Source organism: Micrasema longulum, unplaced genomic scaffold (assembly GCF_059751315.1).
Source record: "Micrasema longulum isolate JH-2025_06_02 unplaced genomic scaffold, ASM5975131v1 h1tg001607l, whole genome shotgun sequence".
Taxonomy (NCBI): domain Eukaryota; kingdom Metazoa; phylum Arthropoda; class Insecta; order Trichoptera; family Brachycentridae; genus Micrasema; species Micrasema longulum.
In genome coordinates, this window is record NW_028278788.1 from 364076 (window position 1) to 387575 (window position 23500).

General features: G+C 31.7%; 1 protein-coding gene across 3 annotated transcripts in view; it reads right to left on the minus strand.

The window, feature by feature from the left end:
- bbg (PDZ domain-containing protein big bang) overlaps nucleotides 1-23500 on the minus strand; it is a 131284-nt gene that overhangs the window by 22247 nt on the left and 85537 nt on the right. Inside the window, exon 1 of one of the 3 annotated variants that reach the window (XM_088236792.1) lies at nucleotides 2802-3112. The exons of the other annotated variants lie outside the window; for them this stretch is intronic. Within the exon in view, the coding sequence (XP_088092918.1) occupies nucleotides 2802-2856 (55 nt within the window). The 5' untranslated portion in view covers nucleotides 2857-3112. Of the gene's footprint in view, nucleotides 1-2801; nucleotides 3113-23500 lie in introns of those variants that run through there. 3 annotated transcript variants of the gene reach the window in all.

Consider the following 23500-nt stretch of genomic DNA (forward strand, 5'->3'; position numbering starts at 1 on the left):
ACTATTTGATGAAATGATCAGCATAAGTACCAGAAGAGTAAGACAGACGGTTTTATCTTCATGTTACAAAAAATATAAAGATACGCAGCAGTTGGTCACAGCAGTGTCCTATGCACCATTAGGTGCGGAAAAGAAATGATAATGAAGAAAAAAAAACCAAATTCCAACAGAAATTTTAAAAATATGTGATACAAAACTTATAAATTAAATATATGTACATTGTTATAACTAGAGCACACATAATAATTAAAGTGTAAAATAAAACAAATAATGATGATGATTTCAGTGTCAAACGTAAAAACTTCAATATTATAAATAGCATCCCTACAGAAATTCAGGAAATAAAAAATATAAATAAGTTAAAAATAAAATTAAAGTCAGACATAAAAAAAAACTAGATGGATAAACCGATAAGGGCAGGTATGAAGGTCATAAAAACATTACTAAGATATTGTTATAAATATAATATTACAACCAGAATTATCTTCTTTTTAAAAAAAAAAGAGAATACAATTCTATAAAAAGGGGTTTCAACTACAATATTTCAGTAAATATATATTTTTTAAAGTATTACCGAAGACATAATTTTACGTAGAAATAAAGGAAAATGTCACAAAAATGTATGTGATTTAAAATGCTTGTATTTCTTTTTAAAAACAAAAAAAAAGTTTTGCTTCGGCCACTTTCATGTTCAATTTATTATTTTCAAATTACTACAATAAATTTTAGTTCGATACTTAGTCTTCATTGAGATCCCAGATACCTAAGTTTAGTCTAAATTTAAAATGGCGTAATCTGCCGGTCTAAAAGTAATTACATTTTAGTTACAGAAAACTTTTAAGTATATTTTTTAACAGAACCTTTAAAATTTGTTGTTTTTTTCTCATTTATGTTTTTTTTGTTTTTTTTATTATTGCGCGATTAAAAAAGTACATTCATTTTAAAATGGCGAAATCGTTTGATTTCCTCATTTTGCGTGCGTTTTACTAGACTACAGCCTTAACTTAACTTATCATTAACATATCTTGACATATATTTTTTTTAAATCACTTTTTTGGAAAGGGCTTTTTTTTATTGTTTGAATTAAAATTCATAATTAATTGTTAAATGCAGTCAAAAATAAAATATGTGGAAAAGCAGTTTACATTAAATGCTGTTTAACTCGTTTTCATGCGAAAAAATTAAATCATATATCGTCGGGTTTCTGGCACAAGTTGGTAACTACATTTTACTAATTTTGAGATATTGCACTTATAAAGTTAAAAGCTCATCCCAGATTAACAATAAAAAAAAAACGCAAAATTAATAATATGTCACTTACTCGTCCCAGAAAGCCGACGATATTATGTATTCCATAGGATACATTTCCAAGAAAGAAATTGAAAACAAAAACATAGTATTAGACGTAATTTAATGTCACTTAAACTGAAATGTAACTAATTTACCTTAATTGTATTATATGGAAATGAACAAATAAAACAATTTTTCTTTTTTTAAATAGTCAAAAAACACACTAAAAAAATTAAAGAATATTATTTGCAAACTACATCCAAAATATACATACATTTTTTTTATTTTTTACTAAAAAGAGAAATACTAGAGTTCTTATTATTTACTCAAATATTTAAATTTTCAGACTATTTCCTAAAAGTCGTAAATAACTAGTGCTGGAAAAATAGAAATCGAGTTGCGGTAGTGTGGGATTTGAACCTGGGACCTTTGGTCCGTGAGTCTACAATACTACCACGGAACCACAACCCGGTCATTCGATTTACCTTGCAACTTGCAACCATAATTTCAATTTCGGTAATTATAATTGTCAATATTATTATTTGTTATATGTAGGCAGGTTTTGCAGTTGCCAATTATGGCGTGGATAAGGAAAGAGAATAGTATTCATCATCATTTTCCTATCTGCATTTAGTGGTGCATAGAGTACCGCATTCGCACTCTAATTCCAATTCCAACGCATGAGGGTCATTTTTGTTACCTCCTGAAAGATAGGGTGATCAGTCTCGGGCTTGGTGCCAGTCGAAACAATGAAATATTGCAGAGTAACACCACCTTTAAAAACAACATTTAACGTACACCCTGCAAGAAATCGAATCTGGGACCTCAAACATGGTAGCCGAACGCACAAACCACAATTTCATTATATTTAAAGTTTTTCGTTTGTAACCTTATAAAATAAGCTTAAAAGAGTGTTAATTTTTTATTGAGGGTACTTTTCGCGATGTTATTCTGTCTCTATAACTTTCTTTATCCAAAACCCTTCCAAAGTTTTATTTTTTTCTTCTGAATTTTTGCTATTCGAATGTTAAAAGAACATCTTACACCATTTTCAACAAAAAAAATCTTGGTAATAATCATATAATTTTACAAATATATTAAATTTCGCATAGAAAAAAAAACGTTCTGAAACAAGATAATGAATAGCCATTCCATACAAATGTACCGACGTTACAGGTAAAACGAAATAAAAACGTATTAAATACGTAATATTACGATTTAACAATATTGCTTCTTCACAATAAACACCGGTATTTCCGTGGTAATTTAACATTTCCATTCGGCTTTCACGAACAACCTTGAAATGCGTGCGGGGCATTATTATATTCCCAAAAAAACTCATCGGAGGCAAAGTTGCGTCTTCATTTCTCTTTCTTTTACTTGCATTTCAGTCGCCCGTCGGAACGTCACGCTGCGCGCCACAGTCCCTCCGGGCAGACATCGCCAAAACACAACGAGAATCGCGATAGGGATGACATCGCGAAAAAGAAAATCACAGAAAGCGTTATCACCTTTCGCGGAGCTGATGGCCATTTTGGTTTGGAAGAACACAATGGTGGGTTCCATCAGAGTCGATCGCGGCCGAGGCGAGATTAGGCGAAAAGCGTCATTTCTGGAGATTTAGAACAATATCGCACCGGGCGGCTGCGTCTTCGGGGGCGCGCGGCCAGCCGGCAACCGGTTTCGTTTCGCACTCCCGACACGGAGGCCGGCGCCGGGCCGGCAGGGCGGGGGCGCGGGCGGCGGGGCGGCGTGGGCGGCCGGTCCGCCGGACGAGCGGCGGGCCGCGCGTCCGCCCGGTGTCTCCTCTCCGCGCGACGCTACCGAATTCCTCCGCCGCCGCCCCCCGCCCCGCCCGCCGGGAGCGGGGAGCCGCAGATTCGCAGCGAGTGAACGCCCTCGGCCGCTCCCCGCGCCCGCCTCACGGGGCATCCAGCCGCGGCATCTCGGTATGTCCGTTATCGGTGGATAATTTCCGAGCTCGCCGCTGCCAGTTCGCGACTGCCGAACTGTTCGATCTCGACACGCACTGACCCGCAGTCCCGATAGTTGAGTCCCTTCCCTCGCGGGTATTTACGTACGTGAGCTCGTGCCAGGCTTTCGCTCGCGGCCACTCTAAAACTCCGATTAGAGTAAATATTTGGCCCCGCGAAAAGAACTCGACGGCGCGGCGGTACGATAATTATTTTTCGGCTCAACGGTGAATCCCAAAAAGGAATCAATTAGGGAGAAAAAATGCGAAGTCCGCTCGCACGGACAGCGGAGTCGACCGGTTGCGGGTAACTGGACCCGGGCAGTGGACGGGGCCCGCTGCGGCGGCGGGCGGAGGGCGGCGGGCGGCGGCGGCGGCGGAGCCCCCTACCCGGGAAGCGGGAAGTATGGCTGAAAAATAGCGATGTTTGTTTTGTAGGTACGGATCAAGATCGAGTCGCGCAAACGATAATCGTGAGTGGTTCATTTAGCGCGCGGAATGCTGCTTTACTTCTGCGAGAATCCGAGGCCCGATCCGTCTCTCAATCGCACGATTCAAATTCTAGAAATACTATTCATAAAAACACAACACTACAATGCGTATAACCTCCTGGGCCTGTTAAAGGCCAGATATTAGAAACGTCACTCCTCGTTATTCCGACAGAAGCAATATTACTGATGATTGAACTGTTCATTATATGCGGATAGTTATGTAAATAAAAAGGTAAACGAGAACAATGGTTTAAATCTCAAAATGTTTTTTTTTTAAATACCATGGGAAATGAATGCCCGAATTTACGTAAAAACTCGTGAAAATGCTTTTCCTGGCATACACCGTGCGTATGTTACAGACATTTTATTTAAAAAACGCTTTCATATCCCCAGATAAAATAAGTTTAAATGCACTCTAAATGCATAAAAAACAACTTCAAAGTGATTACATTTTCAATGTAATTCAATCAAACTTTGGAAATATTTGCCCTCCTCCATAGAAATTTATATCAGAAGTCATTGCAAGTTTTGACTCACGGCGCGCCATGGCGTTTTAAAATGATTTTAACAATATAATAATTTATTTGCCAGTTCGGAGAAACACTTTAAGCTGGACGAACGTCGGTTTAAATTGTTTTTTTTAAATATAAGGTGGGACTGTGTGCATATATAAAACACTTAGCGTCAGCGGCCCGCTAGTTTGTGTCGTGGGCCTCAATGAATGATTTATAGAACGCCATTAGCAGTCTTATCGTCTCGATCCCCAGAACGCAGTTTTATTGCTGACGAGCTTTCGAGTGAGCGGCTTTCCAAAAAGCTTTACTTAGATAATAATCGACTAACATTGTTCTGGTGACATCAACGAGGTGTGCGGTATCCGTCCGAATGCCAAAATGGAAAGGTTTCTTGCACGGTCTGTGAATCTTGTCGGGCGTAAAAAAACTCGTTTAATGGGATCACGCTAATCAAAATTTAAATAACAACGATAAATCCTTCCGTTCGCACGGTATGCCTAAATCTGCTGGTAACTATCGCTCCATCTCATTCTGGACAGCGGGGAAGCCTACGAGAAAGGGGACAGAAAGAGTTCGTGAAAATAATCGTGACCTTGAAAACGGGTAGTACGCGAAAATTAATAAAATTATCTTATGTCTGTTTTTTTTATTTAAATTTTTTTTTTTTTTACAGTATACATAAGAGGTAAAACAGGGTATTAAAAAATAAAGGATAATTACATAGAATTGATATACATATTAACAGTAAAAATAGAAAACAAAAAATCCCACAAAGGCAAGGCCTGTTCGCGGGTATACAAAAAATGTTTATGAATTTTTGCTCCTATAATAGACAGTTTTAATATTTTTGTGTAACGTTAAGACAAAAGAAAGTATTCTGTATGAGATTCTAAGGTATTTGTTTAAAGTAATTAAAAAAGTAAATAAAAATTTCAAAAAACATAAATATATTCCTTATTATTGAAGGGCAACAAAATATATCATAGAAAATAAGAGTTCATATCTTTAGTTTGAATCCAGGATAGTGCATGTTTTTTAAAAGAAGGAAAATTTTGAAAGTTTGGGACCAGTGAAACATTATCAGTGAAAAATGAATTAAACATTTTTGGGCCTATAAAATATGAATGTCTCTGTGCTAGCCTCGTTTTACAATGTGGTATTTCTAACACACGATTCCTTCTTTAACTTAATATATTTGAATTACTTGCAAATAAATTTTGGTTCTTAAATATATATTTTAAACATTGAAAACAATTTATTTGTACTATATCTAAAAGTTAAGTTTGGAACAATTGGAAAGAGGGAAAAGTGCGATTTTTGTGAAGCATCATTTTTAATATAAATTTTTGAACAGTTTGATCTGATATTTCAAAGTGGATAGTGGATAGTAGATAGTGGATAGTGGATAGTGGATAATGCATACTTGACCAAATGGGCAAAGCTGTGTTTATTTGATTTTACTGAATCGTAGGCACAGACACACAACACACCTATTAAAAACTGGATTCCCCGAAGATTTTGAGAACGAGTACTTTTTTCTTCATTATATGATATAAGACATGTCTATACTGTTCTCAATTTTTATTGCAATTTCATAGCGAGGCTTTTAATATGTAGTTAAAGTTACACAGACAATTAAATCGTGGTATTTACGAGCCTTCGTATTCGGCCATTAGCAATGAAAGAAATAACGTCGAATTTAAAATAATTAAATTATTTTGGGTTTGGTCACGTTTTGATCATAAAATATAATTTTTTAATGAACACACATGTGTAATTGAAAACAGAATCATTTACACAAATTATGATTAAGCATATCCTTAATGCGCATTAAGCTACAATCACACAACAAAAAACGATTTAAAAATATGAAAATAATGTATCATCATCATCATTTTCCTTTCACAGACAGAGATGCATAGGGCATAGCACGAGCGCCACAAATGCAGCGTATTTTAATTATCTGTTACATAAAGATTATATTTTCAATATCTTTTTTTTAGATTCCTACATTGTGCCGTTTCGATTTTTTTTAGTCCCATCATTTTTGTAAGATTTTCATATTTTAAAATATAATTTATTTTTTTTAAAGATTTTCATATGTAAATCATCTCTAGACATTAAACCAAGACTAACAATGCTGTATTTATTTATTTTTAAAGTAAATGCTGCCTACCTCAGAACAGGTATTTACACCTAATGAGGATAGAAAGTGTCTTGTATGTTTGCTAAAAAAATAATTTTACTTAATTATACGAGATAACATGTTGTATTATTTCCTATAATGAACGCCGATTTCGGGACTGAACTGGAAGAGGTCAGTAGATAATATGCTTAAGGGCCCGACCCGTCTACGAAGTAAAACCGAATTATCTTTATGAAAAATAGAAAACTCCGGTTTAGACGAAGTTACAAGATACTTAACAAATTAACATATTTTTGCAGAGAACATTCTATATTACTTTACAGAGAATTGAAGATAACTCTGTTAACTTCCAAATGTAATCAAGGCCCTGATATCAGCCCAAGGACAGTGAAATATTGCAGTGAATCACCTACGAAAAAAGTCATTTAAGTTGACTTTATCAGAAATCGAAGCCCAGACCTCAAGAATGATTGGCGAAGGCGCCACCCATTACCCTACAAGGCGGACATCTTCCCTCGGTTTTCTTTTTCAGGATTTTTATCTGAGAATAGCCATCGAGTCGAAAGCGCTCGCCCAGAGTTCTGATTCTATTTCACACGCAGAACTGTATTATTTATCTGCCTGGACAAGGAAAACATAAATAAAGTACCAATAAGCGGTATTTAGTGACTAATTTGTGGGTTCCACATTCATATCATTAATTAAAATAATGTTCGTAAATGGAACGCAAAGAAATAAACTCGCTTTAACAACATAAACCCAGTTTCATTTATTAGTGCACCAAATACTAATTAAAGTTCATTAGCGAAGTTTCTCTCACTCCAGTGTCATTAGCCGCTCCACTACTGAAGTTACTTTACTATCTGAAATAGAACTTGCGATGCGTTTTATATTCATAATTTTATTTTATATTTATATATTTACTGACGGACTGATTACAATTTATAATTCTCACAAAATAGCTAAGCTAGAATTTTAAATAAAAGAATTTAAATAAATAATGCAAAATTACAAATGCTGTACCCAGATTAATAAGTGTTTTTTATCATTTTTTAAATTGTATTTTTATTAAAACCAATTGTATTAATATGTATTAAACCCTTATGTATTAATATATGAACAGTCAATTAATTGATGAAAAATACATTTTATTATTCTTTTTTTAACCTTATTATCCATTATATATTATTTATTATTTTATCACGAAAGAAAAATGCTTTTGATTAATCAAGTCATTTAAAAATGTAAATATAATTAGTTATTTTTGTAATATAATAAAAATAATTACACTTAAAATTAGATCACATTTTGCACAATTTAAGTCCCTTAAATACTGTATTCTGATTCATCCGAATTATTATAATAAATATGATACATTCTTTTACCATAAAATATAACCATCTTAACTATTAAAGGGATTTGTTATGTTATGTAATGTTTCACTTATTATGTCATAATTATTATTTTTTGTATTTTTCAGTATCATAAATCTTTAAGACCTATGGACGTTAACATATGGGTACATAAAAAAATGATGTTTTAAAATAAAACCAAAAATAATTGCTTTATTTTTAAAATTTTATAAAATTGTATATGCCTTTTATTGGATTAATTACTATTTGAAAACTGTTTCATAGATTACTGTTTGAGGAAATTATACTAATTCTTTTCTTAATGATGTGATAGAAAATTAGAGAACAAATTGAAAAAAAAACTAGGCGTTTGAGAAGAATCATTAAAAGTGATTGATTCGCACATTACGTTTGCATTTTTTGCTGGAGAAATCAGATAAAAGATTAAGAACTGTGTTATAAACGAAACAATAATTTCAAGTCAAATAATGTACTAGTGCAGTAATTTAAAACATCGATTATAATTATTATCCGCTAAAATGAAAACAAATATTCATGGTTATAATTTTGATATAAAATATCAATCAAACTTCTTAGTTTAGTTTTTATCTTTAAGATTTGTAAATCGTTTAAAACATTTCTACTTTTTTTTTAAAGAAATATTTGCGTTCTTACGATTTACCCAAATATTTAATTTTGAGGGCCATTTTCGACGAGTTGTAAATAACTCACTATTAGAAAATGGTAATCAAGTTGAGGTAGAAAGAGATTCGAACCGCGGACCGTTGATCCGTGAGGAGACACTAGCCACAGGACCACAACCTGACTAATTATTAAATGAAATAATTATTAAAGTTTAAACATCAGGTAAGTATTTTTATCATGCTTATTGAATTTCGGCACTAAGTTACGTAATATATACTAATATTTTAAATGCGAAAGTGTGTTTTTTTGTTTTTATTTTCTTCGCGTCGCAACAGAGCGACCGATTGACTTGATTTTTTTATATGGGGATAGCTGGTGAGCTTCGAAGTGAAATAGTCTACTTTACATCCCGAAAAAAAATATCACTCTACTGGGAAATAAAATAATTCTTCTTTAACTTTAATAACTATGCTACGTTGCCATAGACTAATGGATCATCGTTGTTTTGCATAGCGATTGTTGAAGGACCGGCAATCGATCGGGCTACTTTTCATCACAAAAAATATAGCATTCTGTCGGGAATTTTTAAAAATAAAAGTGCAAGCGCAGCGAAATTGTGTTTTACGACAAATTAAAGCGAAAGCATGCTTTGTGCTTCTGGTGCGTGGTTTATTCTACGCAATTTAACACCGACGTTCAATAAATGTACTAAATTGTCCATTAAAAGAAACAAAAATGTACTAACAAGATACTAATTTACGCAGTGCTAAAAATAATAAATACAAGGTTAAACACCTTATATTATTTATTCAAAACAATATGTGCCATAATGAATAAAAAATTCGTTGATTAATCACTTCTTAAATAGAAATCATAAAGGTAAGTGTGCAATATTATAACAAGTTACCTATAATAAGTATGGTTCAATGAGAATAATGAAATATATTAATCTCCGTATGTAGTTGGACGTCAATGGATCTTTTATGGGGGCGATTTGTCAGAACTTTGGCGATAGGAACAGAAAAACTCTTATAGCGAACAATGCGATTCGTTGTGATTTAATTTACTTTGTTGTGTTCCGCCTTTGGGATGAGAATCAAATGATCCCACTCGGGTGATCAATGGATTTATAATAGAAACATATTCAAATATGCATACGATGATATTATATTTTGATTACTCCAAGCTTTGACGTTTTGAGTCGAAGCATTTTAAAGCTCATCTAAAAAACACTTTTTATAATAATATTCTAAATAAAAATCATTATACAGGATGTCCCAAAAACAATAAATAAATTTGAAACTGATGATCGACCTTGTTATGACCTATTATAATAAAACATGACCTCAGTTGCATGGTTTACGGGATAGTAGCGTGTTGATGAAATTTTCGAAAAACTACCTTAGAATATTTTTTTAAATTTTATACCAACGCTACAAATACAAATATTTTTCTCTTTTTTGTGTTAAAGTTTTGCAATAAAAATAAATTCAATGCATTTTCACTATCTAACTTCACATTAAATTTGAAATCATAAAAAAGTTTTTTTTTACAAAAAAATTATGTGAAGCCATTGACAAAAAAAAAGAAATGCTCAAAAACAAATAGAAACATATCTGTATTTGAAACGTTGGCACAGAAAAACCCCTACCCTACAAGGCGGAGTTGAAGTTATCTTTACTCGATGAGAATAGTCATCGAGTCAAAAACACTCGTCGAGAATACCGGTTCTATTTGACACGCAGTACTGTGTTCTTCATCCGCCCGAATACGAATAACCAATAGTATTGAACAAATGTGAATAAATAAGTCAGGTTTTGAATCGATGATTTAAAACTGACTTTGACTGTAGAAGACGAGAGTTTGTTATTCGAAATCAATTTAAAGCGGATTAATTCAAAGATTGACTATGAAGATAAAAGGGCGCAAAAGGTCAGCAGCGTTACCTACTCTGTGAGAAGAATCCATCTGAGCAGATAATTCACGGCAGAATAATACGCAAATATTGTACAAAGGAAACACGTGGAAAATTTTAGAAGATTCTGCGATCGTGAAAAAATCTCCTTAAATACATTTAACATAAAATTAAATTATTGGGTGTTAACATATGTGGTATCCGTTTAACGGTAATAAAGTTACATCGTTCGAAAGATAATTTTCTTCCCTGCAATAATATAAAAATAATATTTGGCTGATTTGTATAACGGCATTTTTGTGAAAAACCACCTCAAGGGCGCTTTACAATTTTAAACAAAAACTTACATTCTAACTAAGCTACATATTGTTTCTTCAGATGTTAAACTGAGGGTATGATAAATGAAAGAAGTGAGATTTTAGTTATGATCTGAAATGACTGGGACTGTCGATGATTCGCATTCGATGATGATGATTCGTTCTGGACTTTTTGACCAGTGCAAAGTTGTTGCAACATGCTGTAATTGGAATGTACTCTACACGCTACAAATAGTCGACCTGAATGGCATTTGTCGTACAAACAAAAATCTACAGAGACAAAGAAAAACCTGTCATAAAACTGCAGATTTCCTTGCTACATTGTTTATGGTTGCAATTCGATTTTACCATTTTAAAATGCCGTTTTTTTTTAATCGCGCGATTAAAAAATAAAGTAAATGAATGATATATAAAATAATTTTCAAATGTATTTCTGACAAAAAAACCTTACTTAATAGTTTTATATTATTAAAATAATATTATTTTCGACTGCTGGATTAGGTCCCTTGAAATTAGACTCAATTTGGTAGGTTCTCATATAAACACAAAGTATCTAAATATAATTGATTTGTTCAAATTATTTTAAGACAGTGAAATTAAAAGAAATGTGTCTAAAGAAAAAAACAAAAATTTTGATTTTTAAAAAGAAATGAAAAAAAATTTAATCGATTATATTTTGTTGATTTTTTTTCTTAAATTCTACTATATTATACCAATACCAATATATATACCAGTTAGGCAGGCCTTTTTTTTATTCGCTTGTGTAAAAACATGATGCATGCATTCTGTACTTTGGTCTAAAAAGCATGCAAAAGGCATATTATGACATATATACATAGATAAATGATATCATCTTGTAAAAAATATGCATGACATGTTAAGCAAACCCAGCTTATGGGCTCGTATGAAATTACTGCCACTGCCTTTAGTAATCGTAATTTATTTTTTAATGGCTAGATTTTGAAAGAATGGCATTTCAAAATCGTATGATTCATTTTATTTTTTATCAGTCTTGAGCCAATAGCGACTGCAAGGCATTTCAAACTAAACTTGTCATCGAGTGTCCAGTTAGGGAAACATGTAAAAATTACGTACAATGGTATTACAATTTTGTAATTCAAGAATTGAATTGGGACGAATATTATACTAATACAATATAAATCACCCAAAAAAATATGTTATAGTATCATAATACCGTACACATAACATATTGATATTAAAATAAAAAAACAATAAATAAAATGTTTGGCAGATTAAAAAAAAACACTTTAATGTGTTTTTATTTTGTTATAGTTTGTATTTTGATATTCTAAACATACTAACATTGTAAACATATGTAGAATAAACATAGTTTTTTTTATTATCTACATATTTTAAACATTTACATTTTCGGTGGGTCAATGCAACTGTTTTTGTTACTTATCTCGATAAAGTATGTAGAATCATGAAACGGCACAATTTAACATCCATTACAAAATCCTACGCCACATAAACGACAATATTATATTAAAATTAAAATAAATGTTATAGAAATACCAAAACCAATTTATATGCCTGAATTCGAACTGCAAAAAGTGATTTCGCGTTTCTTTTTTGAATAAATTTACACATTTTTAATATACATAAACACCCACATATTATTAAAATTTGCAATACTTTTTTTATAATAAAGATATATAAGATTAAGTGTGCAATAAAATCAGCGTAAATTATTGGTTCCTCTAAAGATCGTTAACCGTTTAATACTTTTTTCAAACTGGTTAAAAAACGCAAGAATGAAACGCGGAATGTAAGCATTCGTAACACGATCAAAAGGTAATGCAGTGTGACACAATGATTCGTGCAAAATAACTTTATTTTAATAATAAATTTATTTTAACATTTTTTTCAAAATATCAAAATTAGAGTCAATAAATAAACAGGTAAATAATACATAAATGATCCTTAGGGTCTTGACATAAAAATTTTCTTAAAACGTATATTTATATTCTCTTTGATTTTCGTATACTGACAACTAAAATATTGTAAGACTGATAATTTCTCCTTCGTGTGATATATAAATGACGGAGAAATTGAGAAAAAATTATAAAATTTAATAATTTAGAAAATCTCTGAATAAAAATGATAAAGGCGTGATTAAAAGTCAAAGAAACTAGACAAAAATCCATTTGAGAAAAATTTAAGTTAATTTAATTTCAAATAATGAAAGAAATTCTGAAAAACGGACTCTGAAAAAGGAACCGGGAAATCAAACATCCTGAATAAGCTTTGTGTACTAAAAAAATATTTTTATATTTTCAGAAAAAATCGTTAAGATTCTGAAAAGTCAAAACAGTATAACTTTTTGTTTATTTCTGAAAGATGTAGTTTTTTTTTACAAATAAATAAATATAATAATACGATACAATAAACTACACAATTTGATGATATTGAAAAAAAAATATTTGCTTCACCGGTACCTACCTAAAGTTATATGTATTTATTTATTATAGGCAATCAATACGTACTGTGATTTTCTGTTTTAAGTATCCCATCTTGCAGGAATTTTAATCAAATAAATTATTTCTTAAAAACGAGTTTTTCTGATATATTTTTTAATTCAAAACTTAAGCTTTAAAAAAATCACGATATAGTTTTGTAATTTATAGATATTATTAACCATTTATTAAGATCTGTGGCCCAGCAGCAATTTTTCTTCTCAGTTTATATACACCTTCACGCATTATTTATCATATTGAATCATTAATGTGAACATTTTCATTTTATTTATGATTTCCTGGAGCACACGTCATTTAAATTCTCGCACATGTATTATTTACAAACCGTTTTGATTGCTTGGATAAAATGTAATAAAGGTATCTATCTTCGCAATAAAATAACCCAAAAATTGCTTAATGATTTTAAAATATTACTCAATCAACCTTATGCTATTACACATAATCTATGTACCTAATGTTTTGTTACTGAGAAGTTTTATATGAATCAACCGCCATATGTACCAGGGGCGAATCGTGTATAGAAGTGATTATGCTCAGCTTGCCATTTTATTTTACTATCCATAATATTGTTATACGGTGACTTTATTTACAGAAAAACAAACAAATAATTACTATTTCTTATATATATTTCTTCATTGACACCATTTGTATGTTTCTCCAAATATAAATAAAGCGCGCCCAGCGCCAGCAATCAGCCATGGAACTAGCAGATTACTCTAGCTTATTTCTTCATACAAATAAGTGTACTATATTTTGAACATATTAAACCAGTAGCGGGATTTTTCTCCTAGAGTAAACTTGCAGATTACACAAATTCTTTAAAGATTCGATTAGGAAAACAGTATTTCAAACATTAATTCTTAGGGACTATTTTTCTTTGAGATTATACTTATGACATATGAATCGCAACACATGTGGCGCTGAACGCGGCCGTTTTTAGCATTATTCATTTCTAGAACCAATCGGCCAGTTGACATTTCAATCGTAATGAGAATATCTAATAGTGTCTGAATTATAAACTTTTGTATAACTGATGTGTTTAATTAATGGATAATTTAACTACACAATATATCACGTAGTTACGTTGTTTGAGTTGATTTCATAGATGAGAGTTTTTGTATCACACATAATCACACAAAAATAGCAATTTATAGTATATATGCATTATATTATGTACCTACTATGTAGGTACAAATAAATTATATTTTTTTATGGCTTACCTGTAAATAAAATCACCGTTCGCACTGATATGTACCTACGCATAATGTATTTATTTTTGTACTCTATTTGTCTCAAGTCTACACGGCTTTTTATTCCTAAAGAGTTGGGATATATTTAGTCCATCTTCTATATTTAAAAATACATAGATATACTCACTTTATTAGATTTAATAAATAAACATTTACATAAATATAAGGAGTTAAAAACATATCTTATTTTTATAATCATTTGTCATGAAGTTTGAAGAGAATACAAATTTAATAAAAAAATCATTTTTTTTGCTGTAGTTTCAGAAAAGCAAACAAAAACCGCGGAAGGATAAATAAAAAGTCTCTAGGTTTACTGTGTATGATTTTAGTAATAATTAATAGATTCGGGATTTAGAAGACAAAAAATATTTGCGTAAAATAACGGATGCGTCGTTAAAATGACACATCCTAAGAACAAAGGTATTTCCAAGCAATCCTCAATTTATTGTGTTAAACACAAATGTCGAGCCAACATAATCTTACAGATCATACAAATTTATTGATGGATCTGTTTCAGATACACCATTTTCCCGATTATCAATTATATATTTTGAATACACAAAAAATATCCCTGTTGTTAATCGTAAAATTTATTAGTGATCGATGAAATAAATATTTTTATAGATCGGGATATATTTTTTAAATATCGTACAAGCTCCGAGTACAGATTACAGATCTAGGAATGTAAATTTGTTCAGATACGCGTTACGTCGCTATGCGAAAAGCAATCAGATAGTTACTTCGGTCGGATGTTAAAACGAGTACCCGCCCAGGCCGAGAAACAAAAAAAATAGTTCGCAATTAAAATGCAACTCGAGAATTTCCTTCCACTCGCAACCTGTTAACGGATGGACTCAAAGTGGTTAGGAATGCTATTCGATAGGAGACATCATTGAGGAGTTTTTTTTACACAGTTTCACATTGCGAGTTCAGTATCCTTGTTGAGTAGGTACTCCAGCTGGGCCAGTAGGAGGCAGGACTTTACTTGAAGAACCTGAGTCTCGCAGTAGTCCTGTACTGAAATGCAGTCAAGCAACCACTCGAAGGCAGAGCTGTGGTACTCATTCTCTCTCCAGTGGTTCTTATATAGTAAATTCTAAGCAAATAAACATTTGAAGATTTCTCAACAGACATGGAAACGTATTTAGTGGAATATGGAAGCCTGAGCATCTACGAGCGTTAAAACACGTTGTTAGGTTCTCTGTCAATAACTAATTTTATTTTATACAATTTCTTCTCTTTTTTACAACTTCTCTATATATTTCTATACCAACTTAAACACTGGTCTGTATTTTATTTCTTTATACTGTATTTTTTAAATTTTATGTTGTTCGTGTACTCGTGTTTTATATAACTTATGTATGTAAAAACCTCATGGGCGTGAAAAATTTATAAAATAATAAATAAAAATTAAGTTGCCGTGTTGTTTTCATTTTATTTTATGGGAGTTGCAATTTATTGACCTTACTTATAAGGTGCAAAATTTTCACAAGTAGATTTTGTTTTCTGGCTACCTTTATCTGGGTAGTGTTAGGAAAGGGAATGCTGTGGACCTTTAAAGGACCTTCTCATAATTTTTTTATTTTTTTTTAGCACCACAACAGGCCAGGAGGCCCAATTACAGTGGTGAATTACAACACAGAATACCCAGGCTTGAGAAAACTCACAATATTTTTTTTGTGTTTTCACCGGGAATCGAACCCGGAACCTTCCGTGCGTGAGTCAAGCGTCTTGACCACTACACCACGGAGGCCGCCAAAAAAAATGTTTAATGATGCAGTATAGCTGAAACTAGCAACTCAATTAATACGTGTTACACATTTTGAAATATGTGCGTTTCCGCGGTTCATATAATATACGACAAACGTACGAGATAGACTTACTTTTCCATCTGAATTCTGATGAGTTAATATCGAGCCAGAATCATACTTGCAGCCCGACAGCAGCCGATCTCTGTATAGTAGAGGAGGCTTTTAATGAATACAAGATTATTTTAACATAGTTTCCATCGATTGAGATTGAGAAAGACAAGTCCGCTGCTCTAACACCGTAGGATCATTCGAATATGGAATATCAGGTTGTATTGTTTTAACTTTTTCTATTATATTTTGGAAACATTAGCTGGTTTTGCGATTTACGCACTGTAACATTATACGGTGAAAAATAAAATGAAAATATGTAAGATAATTTTTTAACTTTAAAGATTCAATTGCTCTAGACTTTATTTCTGTTCTTTAAATATTTTTTCAGGCAACGTAATAAGACATGGTATGCGAAGTTGAGAAACTGTGATACCCATACCCGCGCTTACATATGTACCGGTGTACAATGTATTTATAATATATAGATACATGGGGAGGGGATATATATTTTTTGCGAAGAGTTCACGAGCTTTAGAGAATAATAAATAATAAACTACCCTGCTATTATAGCCATATTTAATCTCCATTTATTTGAGTTATTACGATTATGACTTGCTGCGAAAAATATTCAATAATAATTACAAGGCTAGATACGTATACACAACAAATTATATACAAATTATACCTATACATCTTACTTTGTAAAAATTAACACAATGCCTAAATCTAGTGAGACAAAAATTAGTTATTTGATCATGAAAAATTAGCCAATCAAAACTCTTGTAAGTTTAAAATGTATTACAACAGAGAGAAAAAAAAATAGAAGGAAATACAAAAGTCTTTGCATTTATAGGATCTATGACTGGCCACTTTACACACGGTGTAACATTTACCATTCTGCCTAGACTTCCATATGTATCCTTCTCAAACATGTTTTTCCTCTCTAAAGTCGTAAATTTCAATCTTTCAATCTCTGGGGAGTGAAATCCAGCCTTGTTAACAAACATTTGAACATTCTCAAAATATTGCTGATAAAAATAATTGTATTTAAAAAAAGTATACGAATTGATTATTTTTAGGCGGCGCCTAGTAGGTGAAATTATCCAGGCAGACGAATCTCACCCACATCAATAAAGGTTTTAGATTTTTCACTTCACAAAAATTAACAGATGGAAGAGTTGAGGAAGTATACATGTTTGAACATAGGTATAATGATGATTTTTTTCACACTGCACGACTTTTCATAATTTAATTAACAAACCCTTGATTGATGATAACAGAAGTAGGAATCATTTTATTTATTCGACTACGCGTAATAAGTGTTGTAGCAATAAACTACCTAAATTAAAATTATTGTTCAAAACTAGTCCGCCTGGTGTTCTTGTAGGAAGCACGACTATCTAATTTAAAAAATGTCATGAATTAGACATCGTAATATTTAAATACTGATTTAAAATAACTAAATAAATGTAAAAGTAGATACAAAGAAACAATAAGCATATATGTTTTGAACCATAGTATTCTTTTTTTTAAATAAGTGCTTTGACACTGCAATATTTTACTTTCCAGTATTGCAATGAGAAATTTACATTTACCATCAATTTTATCTTCAAATTAAAATTACGTTTTCTTTACAACAAATAGAATATGTTAACAATATTTTTTTCAAAACAATATTAACAGGTTACCAACGATGACACTTTAAGTTTTCATCCAAATATACATATTTTCTGACATAAATTTCAATTTTACTCTATACCTGCCGTCTCAATATGTACAGATAAAGATAGCGTTTGTAATCGCGGCCCTGAGGTGCTTTTATGAATCTTCTCGCAGGGGAAGAGAAGAAAATAATTTTGGGTTCTTTTTATTTTTTGCATGCGACTATACTTTGCTTCATATATGGCCACACTGATTATAAAACGTCAAATCATTATGGTTTTCACTTAAAACATTATTGCGACCTTAAGCATCACCCAAAACACTTAATTAGGTTTAATTGATCAAACCGTATTTTTTTTGTTGTTTTTTAAACAGTTTTGTTGTGTCGTCCACCAAAAACGGAAAATTAGTTATTGAAGTCAAAATATACTATGCATAAAAATCTACATACCTATATAATAGCGTAATTCAAAACCGTATCTAAATCTTGCAAAGATATATTTCAATTATACTACATGACACCGCAAACTAAGCATTCTCCATTGAGTTAGTGGAGCATAATTAGAAAGATAACAATTCTTTTTGCAAACTTTTTCGCAAATATCTCAGTAATTATTCAATGGAGATTTCTAAGTTTGCTTCTAGTACCCGCATATGAAGCAACGTGCAGACAAAAAATAAAAATACCCAAAATTTATTTCTTCTCTACCCTCGCGATAAGATTCATAATAGCACACCGGGACTGGCCAGGAATCGTAAGTCTGATCACCATGTTTTAGTTTAACAAAATGGTATACACGTTGCGGTTAGTGTAGGTATCAATGGATTACACGTATAAGAGAATAATAATAAATTTGAAATATTTGCATTTAAAATTTCCTAGGTAATAATCAAGTTCGAGAAATCGAGTGAACATAACTAAGCGTTCGCCTACCATGCTTGAGGTTCCAGTTTTGATTCCTGGCAAGAGAATGCGAAATATTGGTATCAATAAATATTTTTCTAGTGGGGAGGCTTCTCAGAATTTATCTAGCATAAAAAATATTTTTTAATTTGCAATTTATTTATGAACCCTTACGGATTATTACATTTATTTTACAAAAATAATGTATCATTTTTTATTGATACTCTATTTTTGATAATTATATTTTTAACGCCTTTTAAAAAAAAATTCTTGAATCTTTTGTTGAGTTTTGTCTGGTAGTTTATTGCATAATATCAGTTCCTGATTAATTAGTCTCGATTGTGCTTGTCTTGTTTTCAATTTTCATATTTATTTTATAAACGTTTATGTACATTACAAAATATTTCAATGCATACATGAAACGAAAAAATTATTACTAAAATTTAAATATACAAAAATGGTAAAATAAAAATACCCAGCAATTATAGAGAAAGAATGCTATCCTCTCTGAACTTTTTTTCACTAATATGAAAGATGTCAATATCCGAAGGGATACGGTTGAGTAAAGACATTGCTCTTCCTACTGGCATTACCATCGGCAGGTTGGTTCTGCAAGCAGGAAGATAAAACAGCTTAAGCTGTCTATGTCTAAGGTCTATTAGGAACATAAAGAAAAATGAATGAGTTTTGGACTGTTGTATGTGGTATTGTTCTGATATTATTGTATTATGTCCATGTTTACTACATTTTTTTTCCAGTTTTAGTTCTTTGTCTACAATAGTATCAGTGGCTAACTTATGAATAAATTTTAAAGATTCTAGTTTAAAAATTTCATTCACATTTAATTGTTTAGTTTTTAAAAAAAGTTTTTTAGTTGGTGTTAGATAAGGGAGGTCATATACTAGCCTCAATATTTTATTTTGCTGTCGTGGTAGTCTGTTCATATCATTTTTGTTTCCTGTTCCCCATAGTTGTTGCAAATAACATATTTTAGATTTGACGTAAGCTTCATACATAAGATTTTTTTCCGTTTTCGGAACAAAATTTTTGATTTATGAAAAAAGACTCGATAATGTTGCTATTTTGCTAATTAATAAGTATTAAAGAAATTAGAGTATATTTCATGTGGTATAATAAAAATTATTTTAAAAGGCGGCTCTGCACTGCAATATCAATTCGTTCATGGACTGGCACTTAAGCGTAAGACCGATCACCTTACCTTTTACGTAGCAAAAATGATCAAGATACTCTGCGATTAGAGTACCAATGCAGTGCCCTATGCACCACTAGGTGCGGATCGGGAAATGGTGGTGATAAAAATTTTGACGACAGGTTAACTAAAAATGTCCTGATTTATCCGTAAAATAATAGCGGTTGTATACACAAAAGCAAAACTATTTGTATGAGAACTTAAAAATGTTGTAAAGAAATGATGCGATCTTTATTCATTCAACACTAAAGGACTTTTTACACTGAGCTGATTTATGCCAGCGGAACTGATTTTGTTAGAACATACCGTATTTCGTAAGAATGTGTATTTAAAAAAAAAACACATGGCAGCTCGCATTAGTGCAGGAAATATGTTTTTTTTATTAAGTTAGCGCATGAGATTTTTACGAAGATCCGCCTTCGCTCTATCACAATTTTTTTTGTACATTCTAGCAAAGTTATTTATGGTAAAAGTCAGTTTCATGAAAAAGTTAAATTTAAATCATAATTACGTTTACTCTGATAACCAAATTACCTACCACTGACCCTGGCCTCGTATTACAATGTTTAAGGAAGTTAAAAGATTTATCTCCAATTGTCTATAAAGTTAAATTGAATATTCTGTACGAAAGATATTTTTCTATAATAAGATTATTTAATCAATAAAATACACATGTTACTGCAATATTAATACATTATTAGAATAAAAACATTAATTATTAAAACATATTTGTCCCGATAAACTATTAAATAATAGTTTGTCGTCGGGTGCTCAGACATTAGTTTTTATTAAGATTAAAATAAAAGAGCACATACATAATATTGTACATCTATAAAATAATAAACATATATTTATTTTGTTTTTGATGTTTTGAAAAAAATAAAAAATAGTTTTAAGAAGAAAGAAAGAAAAAAACTCAACAAAACCAAATAGGCAACATATAAAATATTTTTGAAACAATATAATATACATAGAAACATAGAAAGAAGTTTAAAAAAATACACCATGACACCCAGACCAATTGAGAAAAAAATATTTCTTGATTTTTTTCTTGCAACTGGCGGGAATCGAACCCGCGACGCCAATTTCACCGTTAGCCGTCTAATCAACTGCGCCACGGCGCCTGTCATTAAATTCTGCATACGTTTAAACATCCGCATTTATTCTTTTTTTTCCAATTATTTCTTTCTTTAAACGGGTTTCCATCGGAATAAGCGCTGATCTTTAAAAAAATGAACTTTAGATCAATGTGTCTTTAAAGACAAGGAAATGCTGAAAAATGAAAAACATTTTAATTCAACGAAAAACTAGGAGTCATTTAAGTTTTTCGGTAAAAACAATATTATACAGTAAAACGCGCGCTCGCCCGCACAGTGCAAAAAAGCACTAAAACCAGCTTGTATTCTGTTTTAAAATATGAGCATTTAAAATTCAACACTACCGGAAAAGGGTGTTTTTATACGTTGAACAGACTGAAGTCACGGTAAATTTGATAAGTCCTTTTGTGGACTGAGATGAAAACGGTGATTTGGATAACGAAGTAATTGCTACGTTGAATTTCTTTTTCACCTTGAGTTCGGAGAAAATGGCGCTGTGGCGCCCTTGACGTTGCGTAAGAAATTTCATTGAAGTTAATTACGATTGAATGATGAATCTAATAATCGATCTCTGCTTTTTATAGAAGGTAATGAAGATTATTTATTAAATAAAGTGAATACACAATGATTATTAAATAAGCACAGGAGAATATATTAAAAAAGGGGAAATTTTATTCTAAAGTATGCTTGTAAATATAAATGTATTTATCAATTGAAGTATGCCCACGCAGCAGGGTAAACGTGTTTTTTTTACAGTAATTCAACAAAAATTAAAAAAAAAAAAAAAACGATATTTATTTCACAAAATTCAATAATTATCGATGGTACCTCATTGCTATACATATATGTAGTAGTTTACATTTACTTAAAACTTTTTTTTTTCATTTGTATGGTGCTAATCTACATGGGCACAATTAAATTTATTAAAGGATTTAAAAATACCTTTACATAACTGCACATCTTATAATATATGGTAACAGCATCTACAATAAAACAAACATCAACCATCAGGTTGCATTTTAAAAATACAAGGTAGGTATATGCTTTATGTGATGGGCTATCTCTGTTGTAACTAATAACTTTTTATTTTCCTTTAATGTTGTTAAATATATAATAAACACCACAATGGTAACGATTTTTGTAACGAAATTGTACAAGTAAATTAACCGTCTTTTCTACTGAAATTGAAATTTGCTCACGAGGAAGAATAAAAATATCCGATATGAGCCTTCCATATAGTTTGTTCCATAATATTCCATAATAATAGTTCCATAACTCACAATGAAAGAGGTAATGAAAACAAAATAATTTCATTTAATTAAATTCGCAGTTTATGAAATTGAAAATAAATAAAGCTACTCAATCAATATTTTTTAAGTAGAAGCGAAACCGGTAGGAAGACCCTAGGTCTTTAAAACAGTTTTCGGGAATGTGGAGGGAGTGCATTTACAGTCACTTAAAGAAAAAGACTGATCACCTTACCTAACATAACAAACAAATATCAAGGAACTGCAAACTATTTCGATTTACCTCACCCGTGCGAAAGAATTCCCGAAAATATTATTTTACTTGACAAAGATATACCTCCTTATGCTCCCAACGAAATTAGAATCTTTACGGGTGGTAGCCTGCTCGACGGAAAAGTGGGAGCGGCATTCGTTTCTTTTGAGAGTGATAAAGAATTACCAGGCAGAACATTTAAATTAGATAATTTCTGCTCAGTTTTCCAGGCTGAACTACTCGCAATACGAGAAGCTCTCGAATGGTTATTAAAGAAACCACCAGAGAGATGGGTTATTGCAAAAATATTATCAGATTGTCGTTCGGGCGTTCAAGCTATAACAGATACTCGGTCGGTAAATCCATTCATTGTAGATATTCAGAGTAAAATTAAGCATCTAAAAATAAGAGGGATGAACATTCAAATATGCTGGATAAGAGGACATGCTGGTATCGTAGGAAATGAGAGAGCGGATGAACGAGCAAGAGCCGCAACTTGTAAAAGAACGGCACCTTTCTTCTCAGAATTTCCCCTTAGCTTTGCTAAACGCTGTATAAAACAAAATACGCAGCAGCGTTGGGAGGATCATTACCGCGCTTCTTCTGCAGGTAAAATCACTAAAATGTTTTTCCCAACGCTGGCTGATGCAGCAAACTTCCGTCATCATCACCAAAGTACTTTCCAAACGACCCAAATTTTTACCGGACACGGAGCTATGAGAAGTTATCTATATAGGTTTAAATTAAGGAATGATGACAATTGTCCATGCGATGATATTTCTTCACAGAGTATAGAACATCTGTTATTTCAGTGCCCATTTTTCAGTTTGCAACGCCATAATCTTGAAGCAGAATGCAGGAAAGATGGAATATC